This window comes from Schistocerca piceifrons, chromosome 5, assembly GCF_021461385.2.
Source record: "Schistocerca piceifrons isolate TAMUIC-IGC-003096 chromosome 5, iqSchPice1.1, whole genome shotgun sequence".
NCBI classification, from domain to species: Eukaryota; Metazoa; Arthropoda; class Insecta; order Orthoptera; family Acrididae; genus Schistocerca; species Schistocerca piceifrons.
The window spans coordinates 503,489,167-503,504,450 of NC_060142.1; the positions used below are offsets into that span (position 1 = coordinate 503,489,167).

General features: G+C 40.9%; 1 protein-coding gene across 1 annotated transcript in view; it reads right to left on the reverse strand.

Annotated features, from left to right (window-relative positions):
* LOC124798657 (venom dipeptidyl peptidase 4-like) overlaps positions 1-15,284 on the reverse strand; it is a 280,747-nt gene that overhangs the window by 35,494 nt on the left and 229,969 nt on the right. Inside the window, exon 10 of the mRNA XM_047262159.1 lies at positions 10,800-11,035. Within this exon, the coding sequence (XP_047118115.1) occupies positions 10,800-11,035 (236 nt within the window). The remainder of the gene's footprint in view (positions 1-10,799; positions 11,036-15,284) is intronic.

Sequence of the window (15,284 nt, forward strand, 5' to 3'; positions counted from 1 at the left end):
ATCTTCCACAATTTTTGTACACCTGAAAGTGTCTCTAAGAAGCAAATCTCTCAGTGGGATGATTCTTTTTGATATGACTGGAATAATGAGAGAGTAGCATGTAGCTTTGCTTATGAGTAGTTGTAATTCTTCCTCTGCAGTTGGCTTTAACGCATATTGCCTCAGTATGTTCAGCTGGTTTTTGTATGTTATTGGAATCCATTTTGTGACCCAGAAACTGCATTATAGAAAGGATGAAGCTAGATTTCTTGTGGCTGAGGCAAAGCACATGTCATCACAATCATTCAAATGTCATATCAAGAACTAGCATTAGATTTTCAAATCCCTCTGCAAATAGCAATATGTCATTGAAGAAATTCAGTGCAATAACAAGTCCTTGTAGAACTGCTTCCATATGACATTGTCAAGTAGTGGAAAAGTTTGCTGCACCCCAGACTCATTCATTAATTCATTCATTCCACAGTTAAGTCTTCATAATCTTGTTAAAACTATTTTCAGCTGCTGTATGAAACTTAATTTTCTTCCTGTGGTTGGCCTGTAAACTGTCAGCTCCTCTTTTTCTTGACCCACTATTGTGGCACAACATTCAGATAGGTGTTTAATGTAATATGCATTAACCTGAAGAGTCTCTCTCTCTCTCTCTCTCTTTCTCTGTATAGTCACTTTTCCTTAGTTCTTGCTAGTTCTACAGTAGTATGATATTACCTTATTTTCATCAAGAGTGGTCAGTCCACCTCCAATGATTTCCATGTGATGAGCTGATATACACAATAAATCTGCTTACATTTCATCTATTCATTCATTTTCCTGTGTGAATATAGGAAGTTTATCTCTTTTGATCCATAAAGTTTCTGATGTTTTGATGTAAAACATTAGATGAATTTTCTTTCATACACTTTACGATGTGCAGGCTGCAATGTTACATTTTTGTAGTAACTGTTTCAATTGTAACTGTATTTCTTCAGCAATTCCATCTTTTGGGTGAATTTACCCTAAAAAGATATAAGAAATACACTGGGAATGACTGGATAGGATGCATACTGCTTTGGTCAGACGGGTTGTTATAAAGAATTATTCAGTGTGTTAAATAATGGAAACTACAGGTTAGAATATCAACAATGTAAGGAAAAGGTAGATTGCTACTCGCCATAAAGATGACACATTGAGTTGCAAACAGGCGCAACAAAAAGACAGTTCACATTTAGCTTTCAGCCGAAGCCTTCTTCAGAAAAGGAAACCCACACACATTCACACAAGCAAGCACTGTTAAAACTATTTTCAGCTGCTGTATGAAACTTAATTTTCTTCCTGTGGGTGGCCTGTAAACTGTCAGCTCCTCTTTTTCCTGACCCACTATTGTGGAAGCTCCCTATTATGATGTCAAGAATGCACTGGGTTCTCCACAATTTTTGATGCCATATGATTCTGCATTTCTGCTAATGCTAACAATAGCCACAAGTGAGATAGGACTAGGTGCTGATTTCTCACATTAACTTAAGAATGGCCATGAACACTTAATAGCCTTTGTCAGCCACGTACTAACTGTTACTGAACAGCAATATCCTCTGATTGACAAAGAGGCACGATGATTGTATGAGCTGCTGAAAAATTCTCCTGTTATGTATATGGATGACATTTTATACTGACATTTAATGTTGACAGTAATTGCCTTAAATAACATAAGATTGGAGTTTAATCCTAATCTCATCCAAATCAACCAAAAATAAATGCAAAACATATATACCGATTTAAAAAAAGCAGATAAAAATTCACTTGACGCTGTCCTGAGAGACAGTCTCCACTCCTTCCAAACTGACTATGTGGGCGCGGACGAGATGTGGTTCAAATTCAAAGAAATAGTATCAACAACAATTGAGAGATATGTACCAAATATATTAATAAGAGATGATAATCACCCCTGTGGTACACACAACAGGTCAGAACACTGTTGTGGAAGCAATGAAACAAGCACACAAAATTTAAAAGAACAAAATCTCCATGACTGGCAATGTTTTACTGAAGTTTGAAACCTAGTGACTGAATTTAATTGATAAAAGGAGAAAATACAGAAATGCAGCAAATAAAGCAGGTGAAAGTGAACACAAATGTCTAAAAAATGAGACTGACAGGAAGTGCAAAATGGCTAAGTAAAAATGGCTGGAGGAAAAAATGTTAGGATTTAGAAGCATGTATCACTAGGGGGAAGAATGATACTGCCTACAGGACAATTAAAGAGACCTTTGGTGATAAAAGAAGCAACTGTATGAATATCAAGAGCTCAAATGGGAGACCAGTCCTAAGCAAAGTAGGGAAAGCAGAAGGCTGGAAGGAGTACATAGATGGTCTGTACAAGGGAGATGAACTTGAAAGCAACATTACAGAAATGGAAGAGGATGTAGATGAAGATGAGATGTGAGATGTGATACCGTGATAAGAATTTCACAGAGCACTGAAGACCTAAATCGAACCAAGGCCCTTGGAGAAGGCAATATTCTGTGAGAACTACTGATAGCTTTGGGAGAGCCAGCCACGACAAAACTTTTACATCTGGTGTTCAAGATGTACGAGCCAGGTGAAATACCCCCAGACATCAAGAAGAATGTAGTAACTCCAATTCCACAGAAAGCCATGCTGACAGGTGTGAATATTACCAAACTATCAGTATAATAAGTTATGGTTGCAAAAAAATAAATACTAACCCAAGTGCTTTACAGAAGAATGGCAACACTAGTAGAAGCCAATCTCAGGGGGAGACCGCTTTGGATTCCGCAGAAACGTAGTAACACACAAGGCAATACTGACCCATGTGTTAAGGAAAAGCTAAGCTATGTTTCTTATTTATCTTTTAATATGCACTTTATTTTTATTTTATTTATCTACAAATTCCATAGATCCTGTTACGCGTATGACGCTAGGATGTAGAATGACTTGAGTAATATATGTTCACAGACCGTGGTATCAATTAGTTTACAAGAACAGAACTAGACATAAATCCCATAAGACTTGCAAAAATAATAATGAACTAAAATAAAGTTGTAGGAATAATATATTGTGCAAAGTTTATCACATTGCAAAAGCCTATTTGCCACAGTAAGTATATGGTTACAAACAGGAACAAAAAGAACATAAACAAACAACAGTAAATATAAATACATACAAAGACTACTTTTCTCTGTTGAAGTATTCATCAAGTGAGTAAAACATTTTCTCGATTAAATATGTCTTTAGATTGTTTTTGAATGATGCACTGTTACTACGTAGACTTTTTCTATAGCTCAGTAATAAGTTAAATATTTTGACACCAGAGTAATGCACTCCTTTCTGTACCCAAGTTAAACTTTTTGGTTCAAAGTGGAGGTCAGCCTTCTTTCTTGTATTGTGATAATGGAAGCTTTCATTGGTTTCATAGTGGGCAGGATTGTCAACCAAGAAACTCATTAGGGAAAAAATATACTGGCAGGTTGGGGAAAGTATTCCAAGTTTTTTAAAGAGCGTACGGCAGGAGGTTCTCGGGGGTACTCTGCACATTATACAGACTACTTTTTTCTGCATGAGGAAGATTTTTTTAGATGAGGGTGAATTGCCCCAGAAGATGATGCCATAACACATAATGGAGTGGAAGTATGCAAAGTATGTGGACTTCATGACAGTTATGTCTCCAAATTGTGAGATTGTTCTAATGGCAAAAATTGCTGAGGACAGCCTTTTTACAGTCTCGAGGACATGGTGGTCCCAGTGAGCCTACTGTCTATGTGGAGGCCTAAGAATTTGTGACATAGAGAAAGCTTTTGACAATGTTGGCTAGAGTACAATCTTTTACATTTTGTAGGTAGCAGGGGTAAAATACAGGGGGCAAAAGGCTATTTACAATTTGTACAGAAACCAGATGGTAGTTATAGGAGTCAAGGGGCATGAAAGGGGAGCAGTGGTTGAGAAAGGAGTGAGACCCGTTATAGCAAGCAGTTACAAAAAAATGAAGTAGGAATTAAAGTTCAGTGAGGAGAAACTAAAACTTAGAGGTTTGCCAATGTCATAGTAATTCTGTCAGAGTCAGCAAAGGAGTTGGAACAGCAGTTGAACGGAATGGACAGTGTCTTGAAAGGTCGATATAAGATGAAAATCAAGAAAAGTAAAACAAAGGTAATGGACTGTGGTCGAACTACAAACACAAATACAAATATTTTATTTCACTTTTGAGCACATTTACATACAACTGATGTTGTCAAAGTTAACACAATAATAATAACAATAGTAATAATATAAACTTGGGTAAATGTCATTAACTATCAGAAAATAATCCAGGACACATACACTACACGTTTAAATAAATGCCAATAATAACAAAAAGAATTAAATCAGGTGATACTGAGGGAATAAGATTAGGAAATCAGACACTTAAAGTAGTTGATGAACTTTGTTATTTGGGAAGCAAAGTAACTGATGATGGCTGAAGTAGAGTGGATATAAAATGTAAACTGGTAATGACAATAATAGAGTTTTTGAAGAAGAGAAATTTGTTTTAGGAAGTCATTTCTGGAAGAATTTGTGTGGAGTGAAAAGTATTTGTGTTGCTTGGAAGTGAAACATGGATGATAAACAGTTTAGACAAGAAGGGAACAGACATTTTTAAAATGTGATGCTACAGAAGAATGCTGAAGATTATATGGACAGATTATGTAACTAATTAGGAGGTACTGAATGGAATTGGGGAAAAAAGAAATTTATTGCACAATCTGAGTAGATGACAGTATCAGTTGATGGGACAGATACTGAGATATCAAGGGATAACTAATTTAATATTGGGGGGCAGTGTGTGGGGTAAAAATTGTAAAGGCAGACCAAGATATAAATACAGCAAGCACAAAGATTTAGGTTGCAGAGGCAAAGAAGCTTGCACAGGATAGAGTAGTGTGGACAGTTGCATCAGACCAGTCTTCAGGCTGAAGACCACAGCAGCAGCAACAGCAGCAGCAATGACAACAAAAACAATGACAACAGTGGATGCCAAACTGATACTTCATTTTTAGATTTCCAGCACCATCCCTTAAATGGATTTCTAATCAAACTGCAAGCCTACAGAGTATCATCTCAGTTGTGCCATTGGATTCATGTCAGGGCGCTCATAGTTTCTAGTAACTGATGGAAAGTCATAATGTAAAACGGAAGAGATATTTGTATAATAGAGGGAAACATTCCATGTGGGAAAAAAATATCTAAGACACACAAACAAACACACACAAAAAATTGTCTTTAAATATGTCTGCTTGTGTCTGTATATGTGTGGATGGATATGTGTGTGTATGCGAGTGTATACCTGTCCTTTTTTCCCCCAAGGTAAGTCTTTCCGCTCCCGGGATTGGAATGACTCCTTACCCTCTCCCTTAAAACCCACATCCTTTCATCTTTCCCTCTCCTTCCCTCTTTCCTGATGAGGCAACAGTTTGTTGCGAAAGCTTGAATTTTGTGTGTGTGTTTGTGTTTGTTTGTGTGTCCATCGACCTGCCAGCGCTTTCGTTCGATAAGTCACATCACCTTAGAAGAGATATTTGGCATTACTAAAGCAAGTGTTATAGGTCCTCTGCTGTTCCTGATCTATATAAATGATTTAGAAGACAATCTGAGCATTTCTCTAAGATTGTTTGCAGGTGATGCTGTCATTTACCATCTCGTAATGTCATCCGATGATCAGAAGGAATGGCAAATTGATTTAGACAAGATATCTATATGGTACAAAAAGTGACAGTTGAGTTTAAATAATGAAAATTGTGAGGTCATCCACATGGCACTAAAAGGAATCTGCTAAATTTTGATTACACAATAAGTCACACAAATCTACAGGCCACAAATTCAACTAAATACTTAAGGCTTAAAATTACAAATAACTTAAACTGAGATGATCACATAGATAATGTTGTTGGGAAAGTGAACAAAAGACAGAAATTTGTTAGCAGAACACATTGAAGATGCAACAGGTCTACTGAAGAGACTGCCTACAGTACATTTTTATGTCCTCTTCTGGAGTATTGCTGGGTAGTGTGGGATCTGCATCAGATAGGACAGATGAAGGGCATCAAAAAAGTCAAAGAAGGGCAGCACATTTTCTATTATTGTGAAATAGGGGAGAATGATAATAGAGAATACAAAATGGAGGCAAAGTTAGAAAAAGGGTACAACAGAGTAATGCATCTTACCAGTGTGTGACGGGCTTAGTCTGGGGAAGCAAGGTGCCAATGAAGTGTAAAAAAGTCCTGTACCAGACATAATTTACACCCAGACTTACATGTTCTTCAGAGTCCTGGATAGTACAAGAAGAGAAGGAAATAGAATCCAAGCCAATGAAATGGAATTTCTATAAAGTATGTTAAGGACGGCAATGAGGTATACAGAGAGAACTGAAGATGTTAGGAATGAAACTGGAGTAGAAACTCTGAATGAGTGAACTGAGAGTAATAGGTTCATATGGACTGGACATGTAAAGAGAATGGAAGATTGAAGACTACCAAAACAAATAATGCAGATCAAGTTTGAGAGAAAGAGAGCAAAGGGAGACCTAGATAAAGGTGGATTGACTCAATAAAATGAATTCAAGGAAAAGGAATCTGGACTGGAACAAAACGGGTATAAATGAAGAATGGCAGAAAGATAGAGGAAAGTGGAGCAGTAACACAAATGTCCCAATCCAGCTTGATGCTGGATGAATGGGAAACAAAGACAGTAATGAGAGCGGAGAGTGCCACAGATATGATATGCAAATTATGGTGGCAATCATTGAAACAAAGACATTTTTTGTTGTGGCAGGAACTTCACATGAAATTTCCATCACTAATTTCTCCTTCAAATGCCAAAATATTTTGTTGGCACCCAACTACATAGGAAAAAATTATCATCATCATAAAATAGGAGAAATCAGAGCTCGTGCAGAAAGTTTAAGTGTTTGTTTTTCCTGTATACTGTTTGAGAGTGGAATGGTAGAGAAATAGCTTGAAGGTATTCAATGAACACTGTGCTGGGCACTTAACTGTGGATTGCAGAGTAATCATGTAGATGCAGATATAAATGTTGGTAAAACTGTCTTGCACAAATTCTACATCTAGAGAAATCATTACCCATTTTATGCCATAGCTGTATGTCAAATTATGCAGATTATCCTTGCCATTTCTATTCTGACACTGAATACAGTCTGATGAAGTTCAATGCAAATGCTGACTGTTGCTTTTGTGTGCCAATAATAATAATAATAATTACAAAAAATAAAAATAAAACACAGAAGCTGTTCACAAAACCATTACCCATAATTATCTATTTATTGTCTAGTTGCGATGTCATGTTTCCACAGGAATCTACCGGTCTTTTGAGATATCAGACCACCATAAAGAAGATAAATGAATCTTGGCATATCTTCCTCTGTTTAAAAGATAAAATTCTTCCCTCTAGGTCTAAGAGAGCCAGGTGTGTACCACATTCCTTGCAAATGTGGCATGTCTTATGCAGGACAACTAAAACAACCAAGCAAATCTGCTGTCACCAAGCACCGACTTGAATACGATTTTGAAATGAAATAAAATGAGACCAGTGTCATGGTGAAAATCTGAAGTTTCTGGAACACTGTAAGTGAAGAATCTATCAAAATAAAGATTCTAGAAAACTTGAAAAACTAAGAGGGAGGATTGCATTTAAACAAGGCTTGGAGTCTGTCACTCAATGTATTAAGACCTCACTAGACATAACATCCTCTAGAGCTAATAAACACTGATAGAATGTGTGTTCCATGGAGTACCAGTGCAACTCTGAAAAACAAAAGAGGATCAAAGAGCAGAGTGGGTGTTGGGAGTTGAAGTCACAAACAAGGCACATCATCAATAATAGTTCATGTTCTGGTTGGAGTTCAGGCAGTAAGTACATGTAACAGTGGGAAACTGGGTTGTTCATGAAAATATTGTGCATTAAATGGAAACTTAAAGTTAGTTGAACACACAGAAGCTCTCTATCAATCAGTCATGTCAAGAAAACACCAGGTCATGACAAATTTGGTCAGTCAGTATTTTGTCAAATGGGACACCCAATGGTTGTACAATGGCTGAAGGCAGAAAATAACTTGGCATATGCTAGATACAAGCCACTAGGAGTTAATTATACACTGGCAGCTTTCCATTTAATGTTCCAGCACTGGATCATCATCATTCCCAGCACACTATGGAAAACACTTCTGAATGATCTACATGCATCTCATTTAGCAATCGTTAAAATGAAGGACATTGCTCGTGCCTTCATTTACTGGCTTGCTATTGATGCAGCTATTGAACAACTTGTCAAATCTTGCAGTGAGTGTTGTAGACAAACACACACTACTCCAAAAAGTTTAGGACCATCTTACAGGCATTGATAAAGCTGGACCTGTTGTGGGAGTGATGTTTCTCATCATTGTTGATGGCTGTAGTAAATGGCTAGACATGAGAGAAACTCATTTTGCCATTATTACTTTGACTATTTCAATGTGAGACAATATCTCCATTCCATATTCCTGAAAGTTTTTGTCCATGATGTGATTTACACAACACAATGTGTGAGTGAATGAATACCAAGCAGACAACAGAGAAGAGAAATATAATTCTGTCTTAAGTGTATTGAACTTTATTAAGACAGCTGATAGTAAATTAAGGAAAAAGTGAGAAGGAGAGGCATGTAACATCTGGAATCAAAGTATTTTATGACAGGAAGAAAAACTGGAGGTGGATTACAACTAGTACTACAAAGTTATTCACAAAATAAGAATTCTACATATCTTCTCATTTATTGTGGTGACCATGTTGATAAACATGAGAACTAGTGCCAGGACCAGGACTTGTAACATTATGTTATCCAAGCAGATCTTCTGGACTGACCAACTGACACAAATTCTCATTGTGATTTGATGTTTCCATCTTAATTTCTGAACTTGTATGTGTAGCAGTTTTCCCTCCATGGGAGTAGCACATCTGCAAGGCATTTTAACAGACTGCCTGTCTGCTAGAACACAATCTTGGGTGCTATGTGCATGACCACAAAATAAGGATTTCATGAATGTTATTAGTTACTGAAGTGACCAAGCTCACATATATCTAAAGGGAATCATAGAATGGCAAAGAGAATTTGAGTCAGTCCACAAAAAATACTTGAATGACAGACTTGCTCATCAAATGTAAGATCTCAACATTCAAGTATTCTTCTTGGCACATACTTTAGAGTGTCACTTTGTTACAAAAAATAATGTATAGAATTAAGGCCAGCTACTGGATAATGCTGTTTATGACACCTGTTAAAATGATGTAATTGTAATTTATAAGCAAGAATAAAATACACTCCTGGAAATTGAAATAAGAACACCGTGAATTCATTGTCCCAGGAAGGGGAAACTTTATTGACACATTCGTGGGGTCAGATACATCACATGATCACACTGACAGAACCACAGGCACATAGACACAGGCAACAGAGCATGCACAAAGTCGGCACTAGTACAGTGTATATCCACCTTTCGCAGCAATGCAGGCTGCTATTCTCCCATGGAGACGATCGTAGAGATGCTGGATGTAGTCCTGTGGAACGGCTTGCCATGCCATTTCCACCTGGCGCCTCAGTTGGACCAGCGTTCGTGCTGGACGTGCAGACCGCGTGAGACGATGCTTCATCCAGTCCCAAACATGCTCAATGGGGGACAGATCCGGAGATCTTGCTGGCCAGGGTAGTTGACTTACACCTTCTAGAGCACGTTGGGTGGCACGGGATACATGCGGACGTGCATTGTCCTGTTGGAACAGCAAGTTCCCTTGCCGGTCTAGGAATGGTAGAACGATGGGTTTGATGACGGTTTGGATGTACCGTGCACTATTCAGTGTCCCCTCGACGATCACCAGTGGTGTACGGCCAGTGTAGGAGATCGCTCCCCACACCATGATGCCGGGTGTTGGCCCTGTGTGCCTCGGTCGTATGCAGCCCTGATTGTGGCGCTCACCTGCACGGCGCCAAACACGCATACGACCATCATTGGCACCAAGGCAGAAGCGACTCTCATCGCTGAAGACGACACGTCTCCATTCGTCCCTCCATTCACGCCTGTCGCGACACCACTGGAGGCGGGCTGCACGATGTTGGGGCGTGAGCGGAAGACGGCCTAACGGTGTGCGGGACCGTAGCCCAGCTTCATGGAGACGGTTGCGAATGGTCCTCGCCGATACCCCAGGAGCAACAGTGTCCCTAATTTGCTGGGAAGTGGCGGTGCGGTCCCCTACGGCACTGCGTAGGATCCTACGGTCTTGGCGTGCATCCGTGCGTCGCTGCGGTCCGGTCCCAGGTCGACGGGCACGTGCACCTTCCGCCGACCACTGGCGACAACATTGATGTACTGTAGAGACCTCACACCCCACGTGTTGAGCAATTCGGCAGTACGTCCACCCGGCCTCCCGCATGTCCACTATACGCCCTCGCTCAAAGTCCGTCAACTGCACATACGGTTCACGTCCATGCTGTCGCGGCATGCTACCAGTGTTAAAGACTGCGATGGAGCTCCGTATGCCACGGCAAACTGGCTGACACTGACGGCGACGGTGCACAAATGCTGCGCAGCTAGCATCATTGCTTGTACAGCCCTCTCGCAGTGTCCGGAGCAAGTATGGTGGGTCTGACACACCGGTGTCAATGTGTTCTTTTTTCCATTTCCAGGAGTGTATGTAACAAGGTACATAAATGTTTCAGTTAGTTGTAGCATTGATGGTATTTGTACAGACACAGTAGCATATAGTGTTCAAAGTGATGATACTAACATTTTGTGAAAATATGGGTCCCAGTCAACAATTTCAACAACTGAGTAGGTTCCTTCTGTCAGTGGCTTAGCAATGGGAAGGGTCTGTTTCATCTGCACCAGAGTGACATGCCTGAAATGTCCAGCATTGTTGTCTTGTTCATGGGCATCAACCAGTACCATCATTTTACCATCTGGAGAAAAAATTGGCAACTGATAAAAATCCACCCAAGCATTTCTGTTGTCTGTTGTGTAAACCTGCAAAAAGAAACTACTTTCAAGTGCAGCTTAAAGTAAGTGACAAATAATTAATACAAAATAACCAATAAAATCAATAACATAAAAGCAGAAGCATTGAGTTGTCAAAAGGCATGTGCAAAAGGAAGAAAACATGCTTGTTTTTGGAGTTACCCTTTGAACACCCACCCACCCACAAACAAAAACACACGCTCACTTCTACATGGTGCTGGCTGGACTAACAGTGCCAGTGCCAATGCTGTATTTCGGAATATGGACTGCTAGTGATGGGGGTAGTGTGGATGGGACAGAAGGTGAGGGAGGTGAGAGGCAGAGAGAGGGACTGGTGGTGGGTGGCTAGTGTCTTGGAGGGAGTTAGTAGGTTTCCCAGTTGGAAATATGGGGGGGAGGGGGTGCTGGAACACGGGCTAGGCATGTAATGCACTATTGTAGGGGCTGGTGGGGAGCAGTACATGCAAATGGCACTGTGCAGATGTGAATTGGCAGAGGGTGACTGAGAAGAGGAAGAGGAAACTGTTGGAAAGGTCATCTGAGATGGAGGACAAGATGATTATGGGAGTGGAAGATGTGCTACATGCATAACTCACATCTTTGTATTTAGAGAAGCTGGTGATGGAGGGAAGGACCCAGATGGCCTGGGTTGTGAAGTAACAATTGAAACCGAGCATGTTGTGGTCAGCTGCATGACGTGTCACCAGCTCATCAACTTTGTTCTTGCCAATAATTTGAGGATGGCCATTCATTATGGTGAGCAGCTCGTTGCTAGTAATACCAACACATAAAGCTGTGGAGTGTTTGCAGCACTGTTGGTTTATGACTTGGTTGCTTTGACAGGTGTCCCAGCCTCTGGTAGGCTAGGATAAGTCTGTGATGGGAATGGGGTAGGAGGTGCTGGGTAGGTGGATTTGGAATGTCTTGCACTTGGTCTGCCACAGAGATATGATCCTATGGTAAGTGGCTGCAAGTGGGAGTGGCATAGGGATGGACTGGGGCATTGTGTGGGTTGCATGGGTGATGGCACACCACTTTAGGAAGGGTCAGAAGGATCTAGGGTAAGATGTTCCGCATTTCATGGCAGGATGAGAGATCAAAGCTGTGGCAAAGGATATTTATTGTTCAGTTGTTAAAAGTCCAGAGTAATATTGGGTGACGAGGTGGGGCACACCTTTGTAGCTGATTCTTGGGGGTGGTGTGAGGATTGGCGATGAGTGAGGATATGGCATGGGAAATCTCTCTGTGGACTAGGATTGGGAGGTATTACCTGTCTGTGAAGGCTTTTGTGAGGCTTGCAGCATGATGGGAAAGTGAGTTTTCGTCACTGCAGGTATGCCATCCACAGGTGGGTAGGTGGTAGGAGAGGAATTTTTTGCTATGATAAGGATGTTAGCAGTTGAAATTTAGGAACTGTTGGTGATCAGTGTGTTTAATGCAGACAGAGGTGTGGACGGAGCAATCAGAGAGGTGGAGGCTAACGTCCAAGAAGGTAACAGGTTGGGTAGAGAAGGATCAGGTGAAGCAGATGGGTGTGAAGTTGTAAGGCTGTGAAGGGTTGTGGATAGTGGAGCCTTTGTCTACAGAGAGGATTATGCTAGGATCTGCTTTCAGGTTGTGTATCACTGTCATTTCTACTGTTGAAAAGTTAGTGTTCGTAGGAAGGGTCCTGGGGAAGGACGGTGAGGTCAGTTGGAGGCAAGGAATTCCTGGAAGGTGACCTGGTTGTGGTTAGATGGGAAAGTGGAAGGTCACACTTGAAAGGTGGTATGGACAGAGAGAGCCACAGTTCAGTGTTGGGATCAGGTTGACTTTGGGTGAAGGGATTGGTGGAAAAGAAGTATTTGCATTGTAGGGATCAGGAGAAGAGGAGGAGGTCTTTTATAAGTCCAGCATGGTTAAACTTGAGTGTAGGTCTGAAGATGAGGCCTTTGGACAGAACTCAAACGTCTGTGGAACATATGTTTTAGGTGGGAAGATTAATAACAATGTTTTGAGTTTTCTTATTTTCTGTGAGTGTAGGAAGCGTTCTGGGAGGGAGTTTTGGAGGACGAGGTAAATTGAAGAGTACAGCTATCCAGAGGCTGGGGGCTATGGGGGAGGGAGGGGTTGCCGGGGGGTTCACTGTGAGTAGGATGGGTGTTGATGGATACTGGTTCCCCAAGATGGGTGTAGGATGTCAACAGATTGGACAATTTATGGAGGTGATGCCTGTAATCTCCTCCAGGTGTCTGAGTGCAAGGAGGCCTATTTTGGAGATGTTGTGTGTGTAGTAAGGATAGCACAGTATTAGTATATTTTTTAGGTTGTAGAGGTGGTTCTAGCATGCCTGTGCCATGAAGATTTGTTTCAGTACGAAGTTTATGAGGGATGAGAACTGATGGAATCTGAAAAGGTGAAGGTTGTTGTGAAAGGAAGGGTGGGGTCCAGAGGAGGAGATTTTTATGGTTTGGCCACTGAGTTGCAATTCCATGGCTTAGGAAGCATTTAAGGAATACTATGTGGTATGGTGTTTTAGCCACAGAAAGTGATACTTTTCTGAACTGGTGTAGAAAGATGGATCAAGAGTCCATCATGGTGTTACAAAATGGGAAATGACATGGGAAATGTGTGAGTGAAAGCATTATTTAGTTATAATGGGAGCTGGATAATACAGCATGAGTTCAGAAAATGAAAGGATGAAGGTAATTGTGCTGGAAGCAATAGCATAATTTTGTGGCATGAGGATATTTTGTTGCATGTAAGTTATCATCACACGTGGGAAAGAAGATGGACTGACATAAAATTCTAATGGGAGCCATGTGTGAGGAGGGATGGGCAGATTTGATGTTAAATGTAGCGATTAGCTGCTGGAAGGTGTTATAACAGTGATCCAGTGGACAGGTGGTACGTAGAACAGCGTAACATGCAACTGAAGCAGCTGCGACTGTTGCTGTAGGGTGCCACAAAAGGCATGCCTCCTTTGTTACTATCTATAATCTACATCCTCTTTAGCCTTACTGTATTTGCCATCTGCATCTTGTCCTACAGTTTCCCACTTGACATTGTTATGCACAAGCTTTATCACTGCCAACCACCATGAACACGTGCGATTTTTATGACACCCTATAGCACTGGTCATAGCCATTACGACTGCGAAGCACTCTGTTCTGCATATTGTCTGTCCACCAGATCACAGTTATAACTCCTTCCAACAGCTGACCACTACATTTAACTACTGAATCCGCCCACCCCTCTTCACTCATTGCTCCTATCAGAATTTTATGTCTTTCCTTCTTCTTTACTGCATGTGGTAACTGAAATGTGATCAAATATCCTCAAACCACAAAACCATACTATTGCTCCCAGCACAATTCCTCCCTCTTTTTCACTCCCTGAACTCATGCCATATTATTCAGTTTCTCTTATAACCAACTAATGCTTTCACTTGCTCATTTCCCACATCATCTCGAATTTCCTAACACCATTCCTTCCCTAATGAACCCTGCTACATCTTTCTTCACCAGTTCAGAAAAGTATTCCTTTCCCTGTTTCTTAAATGATGCTTAAGCCATGGAATCCCCCTAGAACAGTGTAACTATAAAAATCCCCTCCTATGGAGTGCACGCCTCCTCTCACAATGACCTCCACCTTTTGAGATACTGTCGGTATCTATACTGCACAACCTGGTACTGCAGAAACACTTCTCCATGGCACAGGCATCCCAGAACCAACTCAACTTACTCCACAAGATATTAGTACTGTGCAACCCTTACTACATATGCAACATCTGCAAAGTAGAAATCCTTGCATTCTAACATCTGGAGGAGGATTCCAGACATCATATCCATAAATTATCCAACTTCTTCACATCCTACTCCCACCTTGGGGCACTACTATTCCTCAACACCCATCCTACTCACAGTGAACCCCTCCACAATCCCCTCATAGTATCCAGACCCTGGTTAGCTGTCCAGTTTGCCACATACAGGGTTTGTATAAAAAGTAATGAAACTGAGCTTTTGAATCAAAATTTATTGTAGATATCGCTACAACCACTTATTACTCTTCAATGTATGACCCTTGAGAGTCAACAACTCACTGCATGCAAGATTCCCATGTTTAAAATGCCGCCGTGAATACTGAGTCTGAGATGGCCTCGCCGTGGTGGCTTGGACCTTCTCCAGGGTCCCATGACAGTGTCCTTTCAGAGAAGTTTTAGTTTAGGGAACAAAAAAAAGTCTGGCAGAACCACATCGGGACTGCAGGGTGGTGGTGG